General features: G+C 37.0%; 2 protein-coding genes across 11 annotated transcripts in view; both read left to right on the top strand.

Moving 5' to 3' along the window:
- Positions 1-1,657, top strand: part of LOC105212745 (serine-rich adhesin for platelets) — a 38,996-nt gene extending 37,339 nt beyond the window's left edge. For all 3 annotated transcript variants that reach the window (XM_029040407.2, XM_011184961.3, XM_029040411.2), the window contains 2 exons: positions 66-201; positions 258-1,657. In XM_029040407.2, the coding sequence (XP_028896240.2) occupies positions 66-201; positions 258-344 (223 nt within the window). In that variant the 3' untranslated portion in view covers positions 345-1,657. The remainder of the gene's footprint in view (positions 1-65; positions 202-257) is intronic.
- A 1,691-nt stretch (positions 1,658-3,348) lies between these two features.
- LOC105212717 (mucin-2) overlaps positions 3,349-23,935 on the top strand; it is a 41,936-nt gene continuing 21,349 nt past the window's right edge. For 3 of the 8 annotated variants that reach the window (XM_011184884.3, XM_011184885.3, XM_029040413.2), the window contains exons 1-2: positions 3,349-3,562; positions 4,559-5,065. The gene's annotated coding sequence lies outside the window, so the exon portion shown is untranslated. The other 5 variants (XM_054232491.1, XM_029040415.2, XM_054232492.1 and 2 more) reach the window with 5 other exon arrangements.

Genomic DNA, 23,935 nt, shown 5'->3' with positions numbered 1-23,935 from the left:
AAGTAGTAAGGCAACAATAGATTTGATTTTAAGAGCGCTCCTAACATCTCTATATTTAACTGTAGAATTAACTTCATAAAACGACGCAACTCAGAAAGCCCAATCTCTCCCAACTGTTCTCAGAGCTCACTAAGTGAATCCAACGCAAGTGGTACACCAGTCCACCGCCTCGGGGTACAGATGTCACCACGAAAAGATAATGTAAAATGAAACTATGGCAAATAATTCGTTTGAAAACTATTATTTTATCATCTTAGGATAAACCTTCGTTGAATCGCCGGCTGTGGAAGCAGATTACCAAACGACGACGCGCCAATTCAGTCTCGGAAGTAGTTGCCAGCTAATTTTGCACACATATGCCGTCATAGGTAATCAACCGCATGAGCAACTCGCACGATTCCTCTGCTATACGTCCCGGACTAAATACAGCAATTTCCCTAGCAGTAGATACCATTTCCCAAAGCGACCTCTATACAGTTAAACAAAACGAAACAATTGGAAAGCAAAGTATTGGAATATTTTTTGTAGAACGTAAGCGTAGTTGTTGTTGTAATTCAGTAGGACAGGTTATTTCTGGCGACGCATTGCTTTTAGTTGAAAACATTAACTTTAATATTTCCGAAGAGATACTGGTACATTATTTGGATATTTGTAGAATAAGCGAATTTTGATAGATTTGTAAGCGTAAATAACTGCGGTAGAGAAGAAGGAGCATCGGAAGAAGCGTGCGATCGGTAACATAATTAAAATATATTATTGACAAATGAACGGTAAATTATTTGAATTTAAGTAAACCCTATGACGGGTCGGTTAAACAGAAAACGGGAAGATGATATACATACTCGTATTAAGGCTTTGCGTGCAAGAATAGATTAAGAACATTTTTAAATTCGAAATATTTTAGGAAACGGCACAGGTTAATTTCGGTGCACTTAACAATAAATCTCGTGTGTGTTGATCTGAGTTGTACTCGTACATGCGGTTTTAGGTAATTTTAATGAAGCTATGGCGTTTCTAAATATATACGATTATGCACGTTAGAAAACAAATAAATAGTACATATGTAACTTTGTCCAATTAAATGCAAATCGGTCCATTTATTTGCGCTTCTTGTGCAGTGATAACACGCTTGTCCATAATTTATAGCACATGCACATACGTCACAAAAAGACTCAGCAACTTCCTGCCACTGAAGGTTTAAATAAAGACGAAAGTAGTAACCAAAAAAAAACAACATTTAGTATATACAAACTGAAATTTACTGATAAGATAATTTTATTCAATTTCATATAACATTTTATGCTTGTTTTTGGTTTGGACTGGTTTTTGGAATTATAAGTTGAAAAGCAAACTTTGGTAATGTACATGCAATGCTTTTTAGTTCAGGCTCTTCATGCAGTTTAGAGCTTACATTGAGCTTTCATAAGTACTCGCATGTAATATACCCGAAGAGAAGAAATAGGGAAAGTGCCGCCCTTAGCTTCCACAAGTAATTCATTAGAAAATCATCTTTAAAAAATTTTAACTAATTGATTTCGCACATTTCCGGTTAAACACGGTGGCTTAATACGTTATTATTGGCTGCACGCTATTTCGTTGAAGAGCAATGAAGCCAGGCGCTGCGAAAAGCTACGATAATGCATATTTATTTATTAATGACATTCGAGTGCAACTAAAATACAATATAAATGTACATTACTTTAATTAACAAGCGGAGAGAGTCATCACTCTGTCATTCATGCGAATTTTTAAATTAAAAAAACAATTAATTGAAAACTCAAGTTTAAGCTTTAATGGAGAATCGTTAAAAATATTTCAAATTTACTAGGTATTTTGAATACATAACTGCATTGACTTATTGAATTTATTCAAATTTTATGGTACTTAAAAATGGAACAAGTCCACGAATAAAAAATCTAAAAGCATAGATTTAAGAACAGTACAACTGTTTATTATGAACAAATATCTGTAGACACTTAAGAATAATTCATAACAAAATATGTAAAAGAAATCACATTGCTGTAATCAAAATGGAGCTAGTTTATTTATTAGAAACCTTCGGTAATGTTAATATATGAAAGCAATTCTTTGACATCGTAAAATTTTTGAAATCATTAATTAATTGGAAATACTTAAATTCTTTACAGTATACAAGTTATGTATGTAGCTAGTTGATGGAGCGTTTTGGTATTTTTACTGTTTAGCACTTTGTTCGTGTGAGAGTCGTCTTTAGTAAATTTATGATCAAGTAAAATATTTCGAAATATATACGATTAACATACATATAAAACTAATGAAAATTTTACTTTATTAATATATTAAAAATTATTGAATATGTATACATATTTAATAATCAGACAAACAAGAATAAACTAATGAAGAAAAACTGAGCAGAAATATTTAATTATTTTTTTCGCAATTCAATTAAACAACGCCAGCATAACAACTGTATAATAAACTCGCAAATTGTACATTAGGCACCGCTTTCCATTGAACTCTCGTGCTCTTGCTTCCAGTCAGTTCTCTCTACGTTAAAGAGCACAAAAATCTCAAAAGTTGACAAGCAAAGCAATGCAAACAGCTATCTCTTAGCTAAAAAAAGTAAACACACAAACACTTGCATTAGTGGATGCATCAATGAATTTACTGACAAGGTCGTGTTTTTGCAGAATTCTTGTAGGGCCAGTTTTACTATCACCAAAGTGAAATACATATGTACATATCTTGGTGATTGAATAAAAAATTAGAGATATATTGAATAGAAGCGAACGGTCAAAAATTAATATTAGGAATTAAATTAGGAAATAAATTTTCTCATGATCGTGGTGATCTTGAGTAGAATTATCATAAAAAATTGGTTCACCTTCCGTTCTACATATATATTTTCTCTAAAATACCTTTTGAATCACAAATGTACATTAAAATTTTGATGTCATAGTTTCTGCGACATCCAGTAGGTATACAAAGCAGGCTAGTTAAAACACCCATAAAAACTTAAATACTCCCTTCACACCGATCGCATTTACAGCTGTTTATAGTCGTATTCCTCTCTTGATGGAAAAGTGCAACATGGATAAATCGCTTATCATTCCAACCAAATCGACTAAAGAGAGAAACAAGTTTGGATTAAGAGAGTGATTGCATTTATAAGCACTGCATGCAGTTGAGCGTGATCACTGAACAGCTGTTTAGTACACACATACACACACAAACGAAAGCATACTAGAAAAACGAACATTTACTCACACACACAACACGTTCGGCACTTCTAGTTGAAAGCTCAGCAACCAAAACTCCCCAAAAGCACTGCTCATGTCATATGATCAACACACGGCGTTCATGTTACGAGCACCAAGTCGTAGTTGGGGCTTCGAACGGCTTTCAGTTTTCGAACGAGTGTCACGTTATACGGTTGGTAGGGTGTGCTGCCACACATTAGCTGCTTTCTTTGTCACCGTGTTTACTTTACGTTAAACGATAAAAAGCAACAAACAGAAAAAGGCACTCTGAAGCAATTCATTTTCATAAAAACGCTTTGTGCAACAAGCGCCGATCGTATGTGGTAATAAATGTTTGAATTCAATGCATTTTTATTGTTTGGGCACAAAAGGTGGAAAGAGTGTCGCGTTTTGGCTGTACAAATTTAATTTTCTGTTTAATCAACAGAAGTTCCAACATTTTTTAATCATCGAATGCAAATGGAACTTCAAATTAAATGTGGTTTCTGCGAGGTTTATGTGAAATGCGAAATTGATGTGAAAAATACAAACGCTTTATTCAAATGAAGTTGAGACAAATGTGAAATCCATGCAAAATAATGATAAATATGAGCACAATCGGAATTCTTCTGGGCTGCGCTTAGTGACGTTTAGGACAGTAATTTGTTAAAAAAAAATTGGTATTTGCTGTTGTTGAATCCGCACCAGCTTTAATTGTGTGATTCATGTGCAGCATTTTCCTTCATTCGGTGTGAATATGTAAACGAAATTAATGCAATGAAAAATTAAAAAAAAAAGTGCAAACTATCCAAAAATAACGGATTTAGTTGCGAAAAATAAAAATAAACATATTTAAATGATTTAACTGAATTTGGAGACTGTGTTTTAGACTTTGATAGCTCAATTAAACTGACCACAAGACGCAATACAAGTCTTATTTGCAACAACAATTCAGTTTACTCGTATTTTAATTTCGCATTTTATTTATGCATTTGTTTTTGTTATTTTTTATCGCACAAAATTAAAATACTTTTACTTGAAAAACAATTATTTTTAACGCATACGTTGTTGTTTTTTATGGCGAAAACGTAAGCAAGAATTGCTAAATACACAAACTGACTGACGTTATGCTGCAAAACATTGTGAGTTAAACATACTCGTACGAGCACATTCCAAATTTAACCAACCGATGTATAAATAACAACTGCGACGCATATGATGTGCATACAAAAGAGTATAGGTTTCTATACACGAGCATGTATATTTCACTGTAATTAATATGGATATGATAACATTACAAAAACAAAATGACATAATAACCAGAATTCATTTTTTTCCAGTGAAATAGCTTAATCAAACAGCAAATTAACAGCAAATAATTACTTTTATAATCACAAAGTTACTTAATCAATAGTTCAGCGAGTACGACCATAGACTGTCGTCCAGTCATTCATTTAGCGAATCGTTCAGTTTTGTGCGCAAAATTGCAATCGGATACTTTTCCTTTTTCGTGTTATTTCTTTACTTTAATATCTTTGCATCATTTTACAATATGTGTAAGCGCATATAAGCATATACTCGTATAGCTATGTATACATAAGTGCATTTATGTATATGTAAGAGCTGACGACGACGACAATCACAGTGAAATTCGCATCGTATTACCCACTGGAAGGCTTTAGCGGCAGCCGCACTTCATGCGAACACACCTGACTGCTGACTAAAAGCAGAAAAGGGAATTTCATAAGCAACAACAACAGCCAACAAAGTTTTCAAATCACCTAATTAGGGATATACCGCCCAGCTGTAACGCGGACAGCTTGTTGAAAGTGCGGATTGGATGTGTGGTAAGTATTCTTAATCAATTCGAAAACATTGTAACGAAAATATTCTGTAGCACCTGAAAGAAATTGGTCTAATGTATGCAAATATTCACCCGACATTCCTCCCCAATCAAACCAGTTATCTATAGATCGCTCAAACCTGGGTAACTTCTTAAAATAACTGGATTTATAAAGCTTTGAAAGCAATTAATTAAAAGTTACTAAAGATTCGAAATTCTCACACTTTTGTCAAGTTGAATGCGGATAAAAACATTTATTTTCGCAATGTCAATTTGGAGCAGAATAATTAATGTGAAATCCTAATGCCACAACTCTGACAAAACATAAGCAAATTTTCAATGATGGCATAATGGAATGCAGGGTGTAGTATATTTTATTCCACAATTTATATTAAGCATCACTAATGTTGCATTTAATATGAGCAACAACAACAACAGTTACAGAATTTAAACCGACTGAAAATTACTAGGCAGACATACATACGGACAAGTGCATATCAAATGTGTAGGCAACGATGGCAACATCAAATCACTTGAATTTCAAGTAGAAAGCCGTAATTACAAGGAGTAGTGTGTTGTGGGGCAAGAGAAGGTATGGTATGGTGGCGTGTCAGTAGTAAATTCTCCAAACTGCAGCAATGCATTTGTGAGCGCACTTTATTCCCACTTCTGCTCCACAATGGCAGCTACTTACAGATGTTGGCTTTTGCGCAGCTGCCGTTTGCTTTTCCACATGCGCCATTTGCCACTGCCAGCTCTACTCTAATTCATATGATTATGCGAATTTTGTGTCACACGTGACAGCAAGTCTGTCAGTAAGGCAGGCAGGCAGCACAATAGGCGTTCAGCCATTCAATCTTTCAAGGGGTTGCGCGAAGACGTTCAGACCGCGATATACATATCTTGTTTGAGATACTGAGCACTAACTAAGCTTTAACAAAAAAGCTGCGCAATTTCCTTTGTATACAACCGAATGCTGTCCCATTTTCTATGTTCTCTTGCACACGAACTTAATTTATAGCAATTTTGCAAGCTGTCAAGCGCCACACATTGTACGAGCGTTATATGTGCACAATAGTTTTAAGCCGCCCTGCATGTACACACGTATGCATTGGGGGGAAAGGTAACACAAAAGCTGAACAGCTGTGCGCGCAGTACTTTTAAGCTTGACAGGAAGTATTTAGGGGTATCTTCATACCTGCTTAGTTAGAGCCCATTGTATAACTTTGTGCGCACATTCAAGTTTTGATTCAATTTTAGAATTTGAAGGATGTAAGGAATGAGAAATTCCAATTTATTTAAGGTTTGCTTGACAATTGGGTGTGTTAGGTATTTATTCGTTTATTCACAAAAAAAGCACTTCCATTGTAATGCTTGCTATACCTTGCAACCCCATGTTTAAGCTCTATTCCTGCTGCAATCTACGAAATTTTTTGGGGACCGCATAAACTTGACAAACACCGAAAATCTACGTACAAAATTCAGTATTTATCAGCGCTAAACAATATGAAAATGCAACAGCTTTTATAGAGGGAGAGAGGGGTGTTTGCCTTTGTTGGTGTAGTTGCATATTTGTTAAATATGTTAGTGGCGACTTGAACCTGCTACCTAGTCTCAATCCGTAGTGTCATAGCGAGCGCTGGACCAGATATTGCACCAAGCTACACAGGCATGGTATGGTCAGCTTCGCGGATTTAATACCGAGTAGAGACATAAAGTAAGTAACCGAAACTTTTTGCAGTGGACTTAACTTCGTTTTGTTAATATTATTCGTTTTTTTTTTTTTTGTTGCCATGGTTGTTGCCTTGAAAAGCGTTGTGTTTGTTGCAGCAGCAACCGTTATATGCATACACACGTTTGCAATTTCAATGTGGAATTTCTGCTGTTTTTGCATTCGCAAATCTTTCAATTCTGCACATTCTTTCAGCAGTCTCACAGCAGCCGCCTATACAGTTAAATTTAAAGTCCGTAACTCGTTTACCGTTTCATTCTGAATTCAATGAGCCAGCAACTTTATAAGTTCCATAAATAAGCAGACACACACACTCACATGTTGAGCTACATACATATATGAGCGTACGTAAAAGTGTCTATGCAAAACAACGTGGCCGGACCAGCAGCAAATGAATGGGCAGAACAGACGAAATCGAAAAAAATGCAACTAGCCACCGTGCTGCCGAGTTGTCAAACCGTCGTGGCTCACACCGGTGCGTTTGGTGTTTAGCGCCCAGCTGGCTAGCTAGCTAACTGTTCGCTTAAATTGCGGCATTTTGCTAAGCGCAACCATTAAGCGTTAATTGATTTGAGGTGCTTAACTAGCAGCTTTCTTGTTTTTTTCGCATTATAAATATAACGAACGAACAACATAAACCGAACCGAAACTTCATACAGCTGCAGGAACTCAACTACTTGTGTTCGACTTCTGCAGTTTTCGAGCGTTGGCCCACTTGGTCTATATGATTGAGGGGCGAGTTACTCAGCATCGACGAAAGTGTAATTGCCAATCGCTGGCTAAAACCTATGTTGTTGCTATTTTCTGCACCTCAGGCAAATATGTGAATTACAGTAATTGAAGTAATTGAACTATTCAAGACCAGCCACGAAACCTATTATTTACAGTTCGTTCACATGATTAACTTTTCTTATAATATAAACTATAATATAGTGTTCGAATCCAAACTAAAGAAATTCTTCAAAATACTAGATTATTAAATAAGTACACATGTATGTATGTCTGGACATAATTACAGAGCAAGTGCTGAAAAAAGGTATATAAGGTAAGGTAAGGTAAAGGTATATAAGTGCTGAAAAGGTCTTATTAAAACAGATTCACCTATATTTAAAAATCTAAAATTTGACTAATGCATAAAAAATAAAAACGCTGTCTTCGCAAAAAGAATTCAATAGTCAGAACCTTGGATCGTCTCTTGAAATTGTTTTCGAAAACGGTCTTTAAGTAGATATGATTATGCTTTCTTAAATATTAAGGATAAATATGTATGCATATGTAGATTACATTTGCCAATCCCGAGAACATCATAGCAAGCAGAAACAATAGCATTTTTACGCCATAATCGCCTACTCAGAATAAAAGTATTTAGCACGCGCCGGAAATTGCCGAAATCCCATTCATAAGAGTTAAGAAATATCTTCGAAAGGAAAACAAATAAAAAAAAAACGGTCTGAAGGCGCCAGTACGCTTGCCACCGCCGTCGGTCAGTTGGCCCACAAACAGACAAACAGGTGATCGCTTTAAAACAACAATTCACCTTTTATATCTGTTTATTACGGTTTGTTAGTGTCTGTGCGTCTGTAGGAGCAGCAGCAGGTCAGTAACAGAAACTCGTTTATAAATAAATTTATTTGATTTTGTTATACATACATGTTGTTGTTGTGGTTGTTGTCTTGTGGCATGCAGGTGTGTTCAGCAAGTGAGTGACCATAATAACAACAAATCAGTCTGTCACATAACTAAATTGTTGACCCACAAATGCTGCAAACATTAGCGAAAAATACCAGCGCGAAATACCGAAAAAAATGCTCGTAAAATAAAATAACAGTAAATTTGGCACTACAAAAAATGTCTGAATGCTAAACAATGCAGAAATTTCATGCTAAATTATTCAAACAAAAAAAAAACACAATTATATACACCCGAAGCATTAATTATTTTTATGAGCGTTCAGTAGCCAACAAATTTAATTAAAAAATAAATTAATCAAAATATTGAGGCCTTAACAAACTTCAAAACAGTCAGAAAGCACAAATCAACTTATGGTATAATACATTTGTGGCGTCTTTCTGGTGTTGAGCTTCGAGTAAATGATTTGTGCTTTTTTCATTGAACCACTGCTAGTCCTCTCATCCAAACATTCACCCATCAGCCTAGCTGCTGAAGCACTCATCCGTTCAATACATCATAGCTTCAAGCCTTCGTGTAGTCTGCGAGTAAAACAAATAATTTAGACGGACGAACTGGGGCCACATCTGAGGCGCTCGAGAGCCTCTTAACCCAGATAGCATAAAACAGATAATTGATGAGGTTCATACAAGCGCACCGTGGCCTGTACAAACATGAGCATAAGATCAAACACAGATATAGAAACGTTATAAAATAACAGCATAACGCTTAGTCTTGCACAAAAATAACAATAAAATCAGCTTTAACAATCTGACATCTAACGTGCAACAACAACGAAGTCAACAATATAGTGTTTGGCAATCACTGTTTCATTGCTCTTTTTGCTAAGGTTCAGTTGAATTTCGCAGACGATTCTTCAGCAGCAAACATTTGACTCTCTTGGTAGAATAATTTTGGATGTTTGAGCTGACCATTGTTTTGTGCTTTCTTGAAACATTTGCACTTTTCATTTTTTCGCCACAGCCAAGTGCCTTTGGCCTCGCCATCGAGTGCTACACACTTTTATTGTTATTTATTTGTAAGTTATTTTTCGCTTTTTATTTATTTATTTGTTATTGTTTTCCTGCGTTGGGGTGCGGTGAATCGGTTGTAAAATCGCAGATGGAAGCGCAAAAATTAATTAAGCAAAAGCAGAAATACAAATAAAACACGAACAGCTCGATTTTTATGCGCACGCTGACCTACTGATTTCTCGCTTCGGTGCCCACAAAGTCTATGTGTTGTTGCTGTATTTACAATCGTGGACTTACTGTTTTCAGTGCTCGCACGGAAACAAGCTTTTGTTGTAAATTATGTTTGCATTCTTGGCCGATTTTTCCAATTACCTCTGCACTCCACCGCTTTTCCTTCTTCACAAACTGCTTTTCGGCATACTCGTATGCCTGTTTGTTTGTTTCTTCGTGAGCACTGCAGCTTTTATTATGATTTCGTACTTTTACATTTTTTGATCGCCTCAGTATGACCGGTTTTGTGTTTTTCTTTTGTGGAGTGATTATTAATTTTTCCTCGAGCGTAATGGCTGCAATTAGTTTCAGTAAAAGTGGATCATAGCGCCGCAAACGATCGAACCAAACACGTACAAGTGCGGCTGCGCACAAAGGAAAGTGCCGGAAAATGTACGAAATATTACAAATAATCATAATCAGACTGATAATGGAACACTTGACTCGTTTGAGCATGCAATCCGCAATTGCTTGTGGGCTCTGAGCACTTTTGATGACTTGCAGGAAATTATAGACGAGGGGCGAAAGGCACCAACAACTAGAATACGTTAGACGTATTTCAATCAGATTGGTTGTGTCACAAGTGAAATACAGCGTCAGCGCACATATTACAGGTAGGACATAGGTCGACGAAATCTTGCGCACAGCAGAAGCTAATGAACTCGCTCGAGGAATTCACACATACATGTATTTACACTTATATATGAGTAGTACTTTTCTAACAAGAAGAAGAGCAGCAACTTTTTACCACAACAGTTGCATAACAAGCTTCCCTGAGTCGGCGTTAAGTCGAAGTAATGCAAGAATGCCGCAGCGGCAGTGACAGCGGCAACAAAGAAAGTGTAAGATAAGGTGTGCAAAAAGAGCAACTATATTTAATTACAGTATTAATGGTCGAACGCAACAAAAGCAAAGTAATTACGCAAGACAGAACGGCAAAACGGTAATACACACACGTGCTCATATGTAAAAAAGCTTTAACAACAGCACACGGAAGAACACGTTAATAATAACAGCCAGATGTAAAATCAAGACCAATTCCACCACTTCCAGTTGAAGCTCCGATGAGTAGCATTAACACTAGCACCAGCAGGCAGAAGACACGCTTGGCTCTAACATTGGCAGTGTCAGGTGGAATTTCAGTATCTGCAATCTGCGCTACACAAAACACCAGACTTTAATCTATCGCAGAAGTACCGATGAAATTTTACTAGACATGCGTGTACTCGTATATTGAGTGCTGATGCGTGCCTCTAAACAACTGTTTATGGCATATCATGCGCGCGCATTGTGGCAATTGGCCTCTACTAAATGAATCACAGCGAGCAAGGCAATTCATTTTTCGTGGCGATCAGAGGTGCACATACATAAATGAGCTTACTCATACTCAAGGGAAGCAATGACGCCCCATTGCTCTCACATACGAGTGTATACAGTTAAAAAGATGTATATCACACGGCAGTAAGCACTATTTAAATACGTTAGACTTCAAGCGAACTCACTACAAATACACCGCTACCACTCTTCAGCAACTTCCAGCGCCCTTGACTGCACATGTATGAAGAAATTTCCGGCGGTGATTTATCGAGTCTGACACAACCTTTATAGTTTTCAGTTTATAATTCTCAAATGTTTGACTGCTTCAGAGTGGATTGTGATTTTTCTTGTTTTTTTGTGGTTTCTAAATGGTTGCCGGTGCCCTTGTTTTTGTAATACTAACGGAAATCTGTGATGTATATTTACAACCTGTCTTGCGCAAGTTCCGAAGCAGCCAGTGAGTCAGTTAGACCACATTAACGAATTCCTACTGTATTTACTTTTAAGAGCCAGTTACGATTTTAATTTCAGTTAACTTGTAGATTATTTAAAACTAAATTAAAGTTCATTAGCTTTTAGCTTAGATGTCATAAATTCTAACGATGTATCATTAGTGTCCAAATCATCATTTCTACTAACACATTTCTTGGCGAAGCAAGGTAAAACACGAAAAACAAGTTTACAGAAACGTCAAATACATTGATTACAATACGAAATTCTGCTTTCATAATAACAGCGAATAACAGAGAAAATGCTAATAATATGCTAAAAGCGCTATTTTTCATTCTACTTATACATACATACGTACGCGCATACATATGCACGAGAAACTTATACAAACACGCAAAACTTACAACAAGTCATTAACAAAAGAGATGGCAGGTTATTATAATTCGCACATTTTGTTTACGGGATTCGAAAGGGAGAGAGGCAAATCGTTTTTAGCCAAAACAACTTAATGAATTGCAGAAATCACTGAAAGAACTCTATGCATCAGAACTGATGGACTTGAAATTAATGCTGAAATTCACTATACAATTTTACCGCGATCATTATTTGAATTGCATATTAATGGATAATCTTTTTTATAGCGTAATTAGTTAGTCTCTTATAACTATGTATTAAACGGCTGCAGCTGGACTTTTGTATGCGTTTGTTTTTGTAAATTAGTAACTTTTTAAAGCGTTTTGAATGATGTATTTATGCACAGCTTCCGACCCTTCATTCCACCTGTTTGACTTATCCACAGCCACGCAAACGCGGAACCTCTTAGTTATTAAAAATAGATAGCAAAAAAAATCCAATCGACAACAAAAGGTTTGCTGTTGAAAATGGATTGCCCATACGTCATATGAATATAATGCTGCTTGTATGCTGCCACTTAGTGCTTCGCATTACTTGATTGGCGCATTGAGGGCATTCAGCGCATGCGCAACTCAGTTAAGTACCGCAATGCGCGCGTATGCGCCATACAAAACTAATAAAAACATTAACATTATGAAAATGTTAACATATGTGAGTATGTATGTGTATGAGTGTATGTGTCAGTATAGACAAGTATGTAAGTATAATCGAGGGCAGTATGCAGCACTGAACTGCAATGAACTTTGTACGCCTTCTGATGTATTTCATCGTTCATTGTGTGTAGCTTTTATTTTTGCCGTGTAGATTGAGTAAGAAGTAACGGCAGCACTGTGCAACAGCAGAAAGAGAAAGGTTTACCAAAACGCTGAATATCTCTAATAAACACACACATTCGCGAGTTCGTGTAGTATTTATTATCCATTTTATGCTGCCACTATTTTTATGGATTTAGTTCACAATTGGTGCTAATCACTTTTGGCCGACACACTAAAAAAAATTATGAGCAATTTTAATAGCTCAAATAAATTTTCCATTATAAATACAAAAACACATACTGGCACGACAACTAGTGCAAACAGACATACATACGTACATAGAAATCAAGTCATAGTCTGTAGTCGAGTCTGAGGTTGCGAACGAAATGAAGTGAAAGACCTTGGGTGAAAGAACGGCCGCAGTCATTAAATCCAACAACCAAACCGGAAAATAATATTAGACAGAAAGCACCGCAGCAAGATCGCACACTAATGCCCACCATACATACATACATACATTCAAACCATTGCATTTCAGTTAGTCGCTGTGATTTTATCGCCAAATTACAAAGCTGTGGAATTCGCTTATAACTCATTCCTTGAATTAGTTTCCTTTGAATTATGGTAATGTGGTTTTATTTTTTTGCTGGACATTTCAATTAAATTCCACACAAAAGCGGAAAAGCGTTCGGCCGCTCATCAGCCAACAACTGTCCGCTCCGCGGTACCCGAAGCGCAGCTCCTTACAATCCCAATGGTAAAATTAATAAAAGCCACAATAAAGCAACTAAAATAACCACACAGTACAATAGCAATTGCAGTTCGAGATTATGCCTGAGGCCACCTCGCGTTTGGCTTATCTTAACAACATCAAATTAAGACCTCTGGTCACAATTACGGATTGCAGCAGCCAACACGGCTCGAATCTTCAACAACAGCGGCAACGTCAGCTGCTTGCGAAAATTAGCAAACAGTAGAAAAGCAACAACATACACGCGACGAATACCCACATAGACAGTAACAAAGTGAATGTTAAAGTAGAAGAACTAAAGACTAACATAGAGCCGGTTTTAGAATAGCGAGAGAAGAATCATATTGAGTGGAAACAATGGCGTCAAGAGGCGTCTAGGTAGCATGGAATAGTTGTCGTTCTAGTCGACACGGATGGCGAACGTTGACTGCCATCATTTGCAATTACTGAGCGTCATTAATCAGGGCCAAAAAGCACTTAAGCTGAAAGTAGAACCAGCGGCATTAACAACAACAATAATAGATTCGACTTCGTGGAAGATTGATGGAGAAGTCACCGAGCGAAAGAATTCTACAAAAATAATTGAGGCAAACTTATTGCATAACCACCAGCTGTTGCTGTAGCACATTGTTGTAGGATACCCTACACATGTGTACTTACAGTGACTATCACACCGGAACAAAATGCCGGGAAACCGACTCAGACTAAAAATAATTCCGTGTTTCGCGACAAGATAATAATTTTTCTGGGAAGAAAAAAATAGACAAAATACAGGCAGGTATACTTATAACAGACACTTTAAGAACCTAGGCGAAGATAGAAACAGATCAGTAAATGTTTATTTTTATTTTCTGCACTGAAAAGTTTTGTATCAGTTATAAACCCGATAGTTTGACAAGAATTGTCACATATTCCAAGCTACTGATTTTGAGCGACTTGACTTGAAACCACGACCCCACACTGTGTTTTAACCCAGCTATAAATATGAAAGAAGGAAAGCAAATATTACTGCTGCCTTAATTAATCAAATTCGCTTCTCTTCTGATCTATTATAACTCCTCGGCTTTCGTTCAATCATTAGCTACCTCTGCATAGTGGGCAACAAACATTGATAAAACTGTAGATAACAAAAAACGTAGAGGTGATACTAGCCAAGTTCAACAATGAGTAAAAGTTCAACGAACCCGAAAACAAAAACAATTATAGTTTCATCCGAAGCGATGCACGCGACAAAGTATGTTTATATTTTGAAGCTATTGCTTTCACAATATCGCTGCAATTTTTGCGACCAACGTGTAAATGTGTGCTATAATGCTATAAATGGATTTGTGATAAGTAGTGATCCTAGCACGTACGTCCTTCATAGGCGAAAAACCGCCCCGACAGGTTTGCTCACTTACGTTGCAAGCACTGCTGCTGCTTCTGCTTCGTCGTCGCTTTCGCAACGGGTACATATGTATGTATGTTTAAACGACTATTTATTTATCTACCTTTGGATGACCTTGGCAAGGGCAGCTCTTTCTTAACCTGTTACGATGTTAGCGCCATACGGGCGCACAATTTATCAGATACCAGGTATTTATTCCCTTGCTAAGATATTTTTACAGCTTTTGCGCAGCGCAAGCACAACAAAAGCAATAAACTATACAGCAGCACTACAAGGCAATAAACAGTCATTAAATGTGAGGCTTCGAACACACCTTAAAAAGACCTTTCGGCTGAACGGACGCTGACGACTAAGTCTGGAGCGTGATTGCAATGCAATGCTCCTTCACGTATGTGTATGTGCGTTGGCATGTACGACTCTAACCACATTTATGCATTGGAAAATACTTACAGCCTTAGTTTAATGGCGTAGTAATAGCTCATTAGATGGGCTTATTTGCCAAAGTATTAGCAGCACTTAGCAAGCGGCTGAAATGGTACAGACGTTAGCAGCGAATTCGATTCAAATTTTACCAAAGAAAATGTGGTTGACGTCAATGGGCGACAGCTAGCACGGCTAGCCTACAGCCAGTCAACGCAAGCTAATAAGCAGTGACAAGCGCATATTTTAAAGGGGTACGTGAAAAATGAGTTGTAGGTTAGACTGGTTCAAAATATTTTCGAAAAAAACAACGATATGTGAATAACAGCAATTATAGTTTTGACGTTTATATCACTTTCAACATCAATTTATTACTTATATTTTACTAAACTTTTTTTTTCAAATAAGAACAGTGAAATTTATAAATTCGCATATGTGCGAGGTTTTACAGATTAACATATCAATGTTTGCCGTTGTATGAGCTGTTAAGCTTTTACTTTCATCGAGAAAATATTTTTTTGTTTATCGCGGCCAAAGAAACTCGAACAATCTTAATAAGTTTGTTTATAATTTGAAGTAAAAGTAAAAATTTGAGATATTTCCTACGAAATGAAAGCAAATAGCACGCTAGATACAACTCATGCCGTGCTGAAATTCGCCACATTTAAGCTTCATTAGCGTTTTTGCAGCATTACAAAGCGTTCCATTATTGGCACAGAGAGTCTTCATAAATAAGTGAGAATAGTAACTTAAAATATGTATATATGTATGTATTTATGTCTTTGGAAGTAAACAGACAGACACATAACGTTTCTCTTAATAGCAATCATTTCATTATTCTTCGAAGTACCTCCGATTTCCGATTGTGAAATTCGCAAAATAAGCTTTTGTGAAAGTAAAGTGTATGAGAAAATTAGAAATACCACGTTGTCACTACACTCGTACATTAGTATCTACTCTGGACCTTCAATTGCTTGAATTAATAACTTTTAAAGCGTTTTACCAACGCTAAATGTGATAAAAGCGTATTTAACTTTTGAGCAGTTTTCAAGCTTTTACATACTTTATGGATATACAGTGAGAAATAAATATGTACATAAGCAACGGTAGTTCACCATTAGACAGAGTTAGTCACACTAAAAAACAGTGTGGCGTCAGTTAATGTCAACACATAATTGCTAATTATTTTAACCAAAATAAATGTTCACGCTAAAAATAACTTAATTAATAATCATAATAAATATTTGTATAATTTCAAGCACAATTTTGTGACTCAGTGTATATTTCACAGTAAATTACGATAAACTCGTATAATAGCACGTCGTTTATGGTATTTATTGGTGCAATATTCGCATAATAAAGCAATTTGTTTACAATATTTTTTGCATATATTTTACGATTTGCATTTCATTATTTGATCATAATAATTGTTCAAAACTACAATAGGTTTTATTCAAATAAAAATTAAAAAGATATAAAAGATGAAACGTTCATGAAACTTGACTGAATGTAGAAAATAATAGCGACAATATATTGCTTCAATCAGCTCAGCTATTTTCCGGGTTAATTCGAAGACTCTTTGAAAACTTTTACAAATAACTCTACGAAATAATAAAAATAGACATTAAGGAAAAGCAAAAAGACGATAACTAATTTTTGAGCTTTTATTTCACAAAATGATTGGACAAATTGGCTAATAAACTCAACTGCAGACATAAACCAGATTTCTGAACTTATAATATTTAATAATAATATTTATTATTAAGTTATAATCTAACACTGGTTTTTAGCAGATTAATATTTTATACGAACGAATTTATGATGTGTCACCTCACTCAAATCACTTGCAAATTTATTATACAATATGAAAAATATTTTTCCCATTAAGAGAAGCGCTCCCGACCGCAAACACGGAAATATCTCGCCACAAAAATGTATGAAAAATGCCATTACTCTCACTGTGACTACGGATTATTTTCACAATAAGCTTGTGACACCGCACAACCGTCGAAATACTAATTAAATACAAATCATAAAGATTGCCCAACATTTGTCGCCGCTAGAGACGGGTTAAGCGCACTGCTATTGCTGTGCAGCGTCTGCGTGACCAGTTCGTGAAGACAAAACAAAATTAGGGCAAAATGCAAATATGCGACGAAGAGTGCGAAGTGTAATGTGAAGCGCTGCATCATTGTAACGCGCGCTTTGAATTTGGGTTTGGGTGAATGGAAGCGGCTCAGCGCAGGCGCCACTCGTCATGTTAAGCGCGCGAAAAAATTGAATTTTAACAACTCAGCTTAGCTGGGCGTCGAAGCAGACAGACAGGCTGAACAGCCGAACAGCTGCCTGGGCGGCGCGTACATCGTTGTCAGGCACGCCGTGACAAGTGTCTTGCGATTCATAACAATTCGTTCGTTTACTTAACTTTTCCACTTTATTTTGAAGTTATGTTTTCACACCTTCTCAGCAAGTGCTCTATGGGTAGCAATGTTTTCAGATTGTGTGTAAATATTGCACAAACGCAGGTTTCGCTATGACGCCGGTGTGGATTTCGTCACATGTAATGATAAAATACTGAATTCCAGGCAGACACAGATGAAATATTTCGCACGCATTCCAATATTGCAATATCATCTGCTGATTTCGATACGCTCTCTCTGGATACTATTAAAAATTTCAATTCAATGTGCGCACATTGCGGTCATTTATCCTCTAAGCTTACCACTGTTATTTAATATTTTTCTGTACTCAATTTTTGAGCTAACTCAGCTCTCTCATTAATTTTATTTTTACCAAGAGGAAAAAACAGACAAAAATGTTTTAAAAACCCTAGAGATTTACGACGCTTACCTTGCAGACTGGAAAACTATTGTTTCCCAAGGGGTGAGTAGCAAAAGCATTGCTCGCGTAACCAATAATTAGTTACAAACCCCTACATACATAAGTATAAACACTTAGAGATGCCATAAAACACGTTATTACTAGTAAATTAGCTGCGATAAACGAACAATCGACAAATCGGCTATTCGTCCAACGTCCAACGTCCACGACGTGACACACATGCCGCGCCTCACCACTCAATCCCGCCGATGCCGATGCACCAGCCACGCTTGAATCGAGTCGTTGTTTAATATTCGAGATTGGCGATTTAGATTTGCGATTTGTGTTGTATGCTTGCTTTGTTTTGTTGTAGCTACTCAACTATTTGCCTTATTGGCTGGTATTTTGTAAAGCTTATAGTAACTTATGTGTATATTATACATTCGCAACAACAAAAGCAACAGCTACCAGTTGTTGATGATTTTTTTTTTCGAAACAATCCGAGGTACCTTAAGGTATGCATATAATAAAACGAAGTGAATTTATAATTCAAGGTCGCTATTTCACAGTTCGCTAAATTGCGCTGTAAGGCGATATAAATGAAGAATATCGTGAAAAATGGCAAGATGAGGCTTCGAATTTTAAGTGTTTCATCGATTATACAACCAACCAAATGAGAGGCGGTGTAAAATACTAATGAACACAGTACATTGGAATTTATGTGGCATCACATCTGCAACGGGAATACTAAATATGGCGTCCAAGTAACTTGGAACAGAAAGATCCGTATTGAATTTGTTCGACAATTCTTTGCATTTTCATATTTGAACAAAAAAATAAAGACAAATAAAAATCCCCGATGTTATTGATAGTGTTCTATCAGATTCCATACCAAACCTAAATGCTGAGGGTCGTTGAGCAATCATTCATTACCAGCGATGCCACTCTACAGTCCATTCAAAGTACGCAGACTAAATCTACAGATTGGATAAACAAGGACAGTTTTTAAGTGTTCATTGTAATTTTGGTTGTTACTAGGATGACATTATTGCCCTTGCTTGCTTTCTATTAGCGAGTATTTACAGGTGGCAATAACAGCAATAAGTTCATAAAAATTGAGCCACCCGTAGAATATGTATACCCAACTGATGTTTGCCGTTATTGCATGCAGTAAACAACGTGCCAAATGAGACAACGGCATTGTGGCGGCACTATGGCAGGCTTGTGGTAAGCTAAACGCCGTTATTGCAATGCGAATGCACCTCGGTTTTAGCCTTTGGGTTTGCATGGCGTGAAATGTAAACAGCAAGATATTTCGCACCTAACCGAAAGCTGTGGCTCTACAGCGTGTTTCTGGCAGCGTAGGGGTGAGGAGGTGAGCTAACGTGTTGCATGCGATTCGACGCTGCGGCACGAAACACCTCACACGTAACAAAGCGGAAGCGCAGCGGTGCGCAAATACGCGGCAATACCAACAATTGAGGCGAAAATCGATTTCGCCAAAGCAGTCGGAACGCGGCATCAAATGTCGGTTAGTGGACGAGGAAGCTAAAGTGCTGAAATCAAGCGGCATTTTTTCTGTAATTTTTTGGTATTTGTTCTTTTTTGAATATAGCCGCTGCACCGGGAAGTGGTCAGTACATAACCTGCTACGTCCGCTGCCATTTTCATTCACTTTCTCAAACATGTTGCCAACCATTCGCTACGGTGGAAATTTTGTGTGAAAATCAAGCGAAAAATGGAAAGTCGGTAAGACGAAAGTGTGTCACTAATTACCGAAAATCCATTTTCAAAACTGGATTTGTCTAACTTCGATACAAAAAAAACTAAAAATTTTACAGCTACGCGCCACAAATCGTCGTAACCGAGCCAAAGCAATACGAGTTCGTGCACGATACGTACAACCAAAACTGGTAGGCCAACTTTTCCAGGCATGCAGCAAACAAGCACGTCGCCCATGCCTAGCATTCCCCCAGTTGTTGGCCGCCAGCAAGAGTTCATCAATTCAACCAGCTATGCATTCGTCCATCCATCTATCCAACTAACTCCAATCCAACTAAGAGACTAACAAGTCACTCGATAGCGGTTGCACGTACACGCAACGCAAATAACTGCAACATTGACGTGTGGACGTTGTGAGCGATGTTTGGTTGGCTACTAACGTTGGCAAGAGAGCGGCGGCATCAAGTCGGTGGATTTTCAATTTTCCTTTCTGCAACGCACAGGTGGCCACAGCTGTTAGCCAAAACAGGTTCTTGACCATAAGCAAAGAAAGGGGCCAGCCACCAGGAAGTACAAATGCAATACAAACACCCAAATTAGCCGCCAAATAGAGGAACAAAAACAACTTTTCCGGCGAACCGTCAACGCCACGTAGATATGCCCTAAAGGGTGCCGTATACGCACTGTAGACCCGCGAACTTTAGACGAATATTTTAAATCATATATTTCTTTCTTTTTTTGTTCTGCAAATTTACTTAATAAAATGTAGAGTTATGGAAAGACGTACGCCATAATACATATATGTATGTACATGTGTGTGGATTTAATCGTATGTATTTAATCTGCTTATCGTGTCATATGTAATTTGTAGTTGTTATTGTTTTTTTGCATGAATGCTCGTTTTTTTTCATTTAGTATGAGCGTGTTTAAAAAAGAAAACAGGTTTTGTGCTATTTTGATTCTACGCTACGCTTCATTGTTATTTGCTGACTGCGGCAGTAATTTTGTTTGTTTTCATAATATATTTTTGTTGTTAACTTTTATATAACTTTATGTATCAACTCGTATACACAGTGTAAATACTACATGCCTTCAAATGTGTTTATCTACATGCATACATACATACTCGTACATTTGTCAGTATGTAAGTGCTTAAGTCGACTGTAAGACGACCTCATTTCAAGGTCGAAATTTCACACATTTTATTGTCATCATTTGTGCGCGTGTTGTTGTTGTTCTTGTTTTAGCGCCTTCTATGCTTACTAAGTGATTTTTATTTATATCAAGCAAAATACTCTCGAGTTGTTTTTGTCTTTGTTGCTTTACTCGCTATACTATTTGCTACTGGTTTTCGTTCGTTTTTTTAAAGCACATATATGAAATTCCGGAGCAGTTAACAACAATTCGCTTGTGGGCTTTCGCTTCACTGGACTGATTTCAAAGCTGCCGACAAATGTTAAAAAATAGACTAACAATAATAAATTAACAAGTGAAGTGGTTAAATTACTGTTGAAAAAAAACAAGTGGAATTAGAATAATAAAAATTAATGAATTAAAAGCGGTTATATTTGCACATTTGACCAAACGGTTTCGCGCACTGACTCCTGACTAGTTTATCGGCGGAATATTTCAAGTATTTGTCCGTAAATTTGTTAATAATTAAAAGGATGTAAGCTTTAAGCAAAAGCTTAAATTGTTAAAAAAATTAAATTTCGTAACAATCGAAAATAATTTAAAAAAACAGTATTTGATTAATGTAAAAGCATTTCGAGGCACCTATATTGATGACAAGTAAGTCACAACAAGTCACATGATCCTACAATGTGTCACAAAATCAGAACACAACTTAGTACAATTCATGAGCAGCTAAAAAGTGAAACTGACATATAGAAAGAGAAATAGCGTTTATGTTTTGTGTGGTTGCTACCACCTGTTTTGGCCCTGCAACAAGTAACGACTGCATGCAACAGCTGTCACTAGTCACTTCTACAATTTGGTACGCATTTTTTATGAAAACCCATATATATGGTGCATGCCACTCACTGAAGTGGCAACGAAATATTTCAAATAGCTGTGCCGTTGCCTTGCACTAAATCAACATTATCAGCACCTTTATTGTGACATTTGCGGTTGTTGTTGTTTTTACAGTTTCTGTCACACTGCAGTTGACAAATTTATCGCTGTGCCTCAATCAATGTGAGCCGCTTCCTTCTCAAACTATGCTAGCGCGCGAACGTTAAACTACATTTTGTACTTTACAATCCGAAAAAACAAAAGACAACCAACATTTTTTGAAAATAATGTCAAAAACAAATCGATCCTAAACAAACCAAACCGAGCACGCATGTGAAAGTTTCCACTTTTTCACTTGCGAAATTTCTAATCAACAAAAAGCTGGTCGGTTGTCTGTTGAATGCCACAGCCCATGGTTAGCATGCATTCGTACGTATGTATGTGTGTGTGGCAGTTCACAGCACTCCACAAAGGCGCATAAATGGCAGCCAGCAAAAGCACAACGCCACTTGTGACGCGCCTGGCTCCTCGCAAAAGCCGCCGTCGATGCACAAACGAATGCACCTGTGTACGAATGTGTGTGTGGCTCGTTGCATCATTCGGCTAACAACAACTTTCGCACGTTCGTAGTCGCACCAAGCAAGCAACGAATGCGCCATTTGTGTATGTGTGCGTGTGGATAGCTGTCGGTTGGAGGTGGTCGTAACAAATAGACAAGTGGCATACAGCAAAAGGAATGTGGCAAGTGCCAAGTGGCAAACGGAGTGCGCAACTTTCAGTCTTTGCAATTTTTACGCGTACTGCAGCCAGTGGAAGCTTGAAATCCACTGCGAAGACATGCCCATGCTCATGCAGGTGTACACATACATACATACTTATATGTGTGTGTACGTGTAGCAGTCGTTAAATGATTGCTATTTAAACGTTGTGTTGCAAAACATGCAATTCCACCAATTTATTGGCAATCAACGCCCGAGTCCTCACCCAAGTTAGCAAAAACATGAAACGTCAGTTTGGCATTTGCAACACTTGCAGCTTCCAAAATGATGACAATTTATTAGGAGAAAAACAACAAAAACAACAACAGCATATACATTCATATATGAATGCAAGCTACAACAGCTTTTTATTTGTACATATCCATATGCATGTATGTATGAGTATATGTACTACGTACATTAATATGTATGAGCGATGCTTAAAAAGTAAAAGTGAAATTTGTAATATTTGTAATTTTTCGTGGTATGCTGTTATTTGCTGCGTGTCACGCAAAGGATGTCAACAATTATTGGATAAATATAATAAAAGCTGAGTGACTTAGGATCGCTCACAGAAAAGCTATACAATATACATGTATGTAAATAAGTTATCTGCAAAGGAAACTCCGTTAACAAAATTGTAGTTATATAATTGAACAATATGTTTAATAAAAAATGGAATTTTAATTGCAGTTGCAGTTCATCAACACAATCAATCACAATATGATGTTTTTCAGTTTCACCAATTAGCTACAGTTCGAAGAAGGGATGTACTATTGTAACTGCCATCTCATAATACAACAAAATCTAATTAAAATGCATTTTAAAAGCAGCAACAAATTGTAAATGACCAACCATAAACATGTAAGTGACATGAAAAAGTGTGGAAATCATGTGAAATGAAAATTGCAGAAAATTGAAATTACTTGTAAAATATAAATAAAAACTTCGTGACTTTTACGTTGCCAGTTGAGTAAGAGTCAAGTTATTTTGGCATCGATGTGCCGCCAACAATATTGTCGCAAACCGCCAGAAAGCGAAAACGGTAAACAACATGTACCTGCAGTCATTGACACTGCCGTTCATCACCTATAATAGCCGCGTTGCTACAACTTGAACAAAAAACAATATGTGTCTTCTTTTTCCATGTTGCATACAGCAGACCAGATGCGAGTGGTGGTGGCAACTATGCGCCATCGAAGCACAACGCACCAAGTGAAGAAGCTAGTAGAAGACTTGATTGAAATGTTCGTATAGTTGCTATATGTATGTATGTATGTACATACTGCGCAGGTCAATAATCGTTGACCGCAAATAGACGACCGACAATCAACAAATACATGGCAGAGGCTCAAAATTAATTATGCGCTTTGTAACTGAGATTTCGACGATCGTTTGGTGTACAGACTTTTTAACAATTCAT

The sequence above is a fragment of the Zeugodacus cucurbitae genome, chromosome 5 (assembly GCF_028554725.1).
Source record: "Zeugodacus cucurbitae isolate PBARC_wt_2022May chromosome 5, idZeuCucr1.2, whole genome shotgun sequence".
Lineage (NCBI taxonomy): Eukaryota > Metazoa > Arthropoda > Insecta > Diptera > Tephritidae > Zeugodacus > Zeugodacus cucurbitae.
Note: the sequence above shows the minus strand (reverse complement) of the source record. Positions and strands in the feature narration are given on the sequence as shown.